The sequence below is a fragment of the Amblyomma maculatum genome, chromosome 11 (genome assembly GCF_055883805.1).
Source record: "Amblyomma maculatum isolate TAMU_Amacu chromosome 11, ASM5588380v1, whole genome shotgun sequence".
Taxonomy (NCBI): domain Eukaryota; kingdom Metazoa; phylum Arthropoda; class Arachnida; order Ixodida; family Ixodidae; genus Amblyomma; species Amblyomma maculatum.
In genome coordinates this window covers 26787148-26788706 of record NC_139354.1, presented here as the reverse complement: position 1 = coordinate 26788706, position 1559 = coordinate 26787148, and the positions used below count along the sequence as shown (strand labels likewise).

The window sequence follows — 1559 nt, the reverse complement described above, 5'->3', positions numbered from 1 at the left end:
TTGAGCCTTCTTGCAGAGTAGCAGGCCGAGGTTGCTTTACCACCGGGAGACCTCTCCGACTTTCTTTTTGTTAAATACATTTCTCTCTCAAAATTCTTTTCAATATTGTTGGATTCATCCAGGAAATTCACGTCGTCGCCCAGAACGTATGTGCCGATTTGTCGTTGGTAGCGGCAGTGCGCGAGCAGCCGTAAAATTTCTTGTAGAACTCAGATACTGTCCAGCGTAGTTTGGTGCAGGTTCTTCCCTTTCGTGCTTCGGTATCCAGACAGGTTCAGATTTAGCCAGTGGGCTTCCATCCTCGCTAAGGCAGAGCGAGCCGTAGCGTGCGAAACCTTTTCCACGAGCGTTTTCTTTGTAACCTTATTGAGCTGCAGAAATCTCGCAGCCGTTCTGTCGCCTTTCCGATATTCGTTCCTGACTCCTGTTGCAGGAAACAATCGATTGGTTGTCAACTCCTGGCACGTAACCAATATCGAAGAGAACAATTCGCCTACTTGGCGACCGCGCATCTTCCCCGGAAAACCATCGAGCCGCGCTGTTATCTGGGCCGCGTGACGACTCTTGTATCGGCTTATCGGAGGCGATAAAGGCGCAGACGCCCTCCGGGAGAGCGGACATGGCCTCCTGCGCGCGAGTACACGACCTCAACAGCACGGCGCTGCAGTGCGCATTTGTGCGGGCTACCGCCGACTGCGGCGCGGACGAAGCGTGGCTCTCGTACACTGCGTTCGCCTACTGCGGCCCTTTGGCGCCCTACCTGCCGCTGGCCGCCGAAGTGCTATGGCTGGCGCTGCTCTTTCTCGTGCTCGGCACCACGGCCGACGACTTCCTTTGCCCAGCGCTAGTGGTTGTTTCGCGCACTTTGCGCCTCTCCGAGAGTGTTGCAGGCGTCACGCTGCTCGCCTTCGGCAACGGCGCGCCGGACATAATCTCCTCGCTGGCAGGCGTCGAGCAGTCGCGCCCCGCGCTCGTCGTGGGCGAGCTACTGGGTGCAGGCACCTTCGTCACCTCTGTGGTTGCCGGCACCGTCTTCCTCCTCTGTCGCTTCACGCTTGAGCCAGCCTCATTCCTGCGGGATGTGATATTTTACTTGGGCGCCTCCTTCTGGACCTTCTGGCTCTTCAACTTGGGAGCGGTGACGCTGGGTCACGCCGTCGGCTTCCTAGCACTCTACGGCGCGTACATCGCCGTCGTGCTGGTAGGCCACTGCCTGAGGCCCAAGGAGCAGCAGCAACCCGAGCGACGGCTGTCCGTGGCCAGTAGCCGTCGTAGCTCGACGGGCAGCCTGCACAGACATCATGAGCACGCCATAGCTGCCTTCATGCAGGCGTCGTGCGACTCGGAACGCCACGAGAGGACACCGCTGCTGCCGCCCCCGAGCCCATCCACCACACCGTGGAGGGAGCACGCCATAGAGGCCTTCATGCAGGTGTCAGCGGAACGCCGCGAGAGGACGCTGCTGCTGCCGCCCCCAAACGCTTCCACCACCCCATGGAGCGAGCACGCGATCGCACCCTTGCTGCAGGCGTCAGCGGAAAGCCGCGAGAGGGAGCCGC

General features: G+C 60.0%; 1 protein-coding gene across 1 annotated transcript in view; it reads left to right on the top strand.

The window, feature by feature from the left end:
* The first annotated feature begins 242 nt into the window (after positions 1-242).
* LOC146173210 (mitochondrial sodium/calcium exchanger protein-like) overlaps positions 243-1559 on the top strand; it is a 4711-nt gene continuing 3394 nt past the window's right edge. The window contains exon 1 of the mRNA XM_084584343.1: positions 243-1559. This exon is cut by the window's right edge and continues 3394 nt beyond it. Within this exon, the coding sequence (XP_084440469.1) occupies positions 620-1559 (940 nt within the window). The 5' untranslated portion in view covers positions 243-619.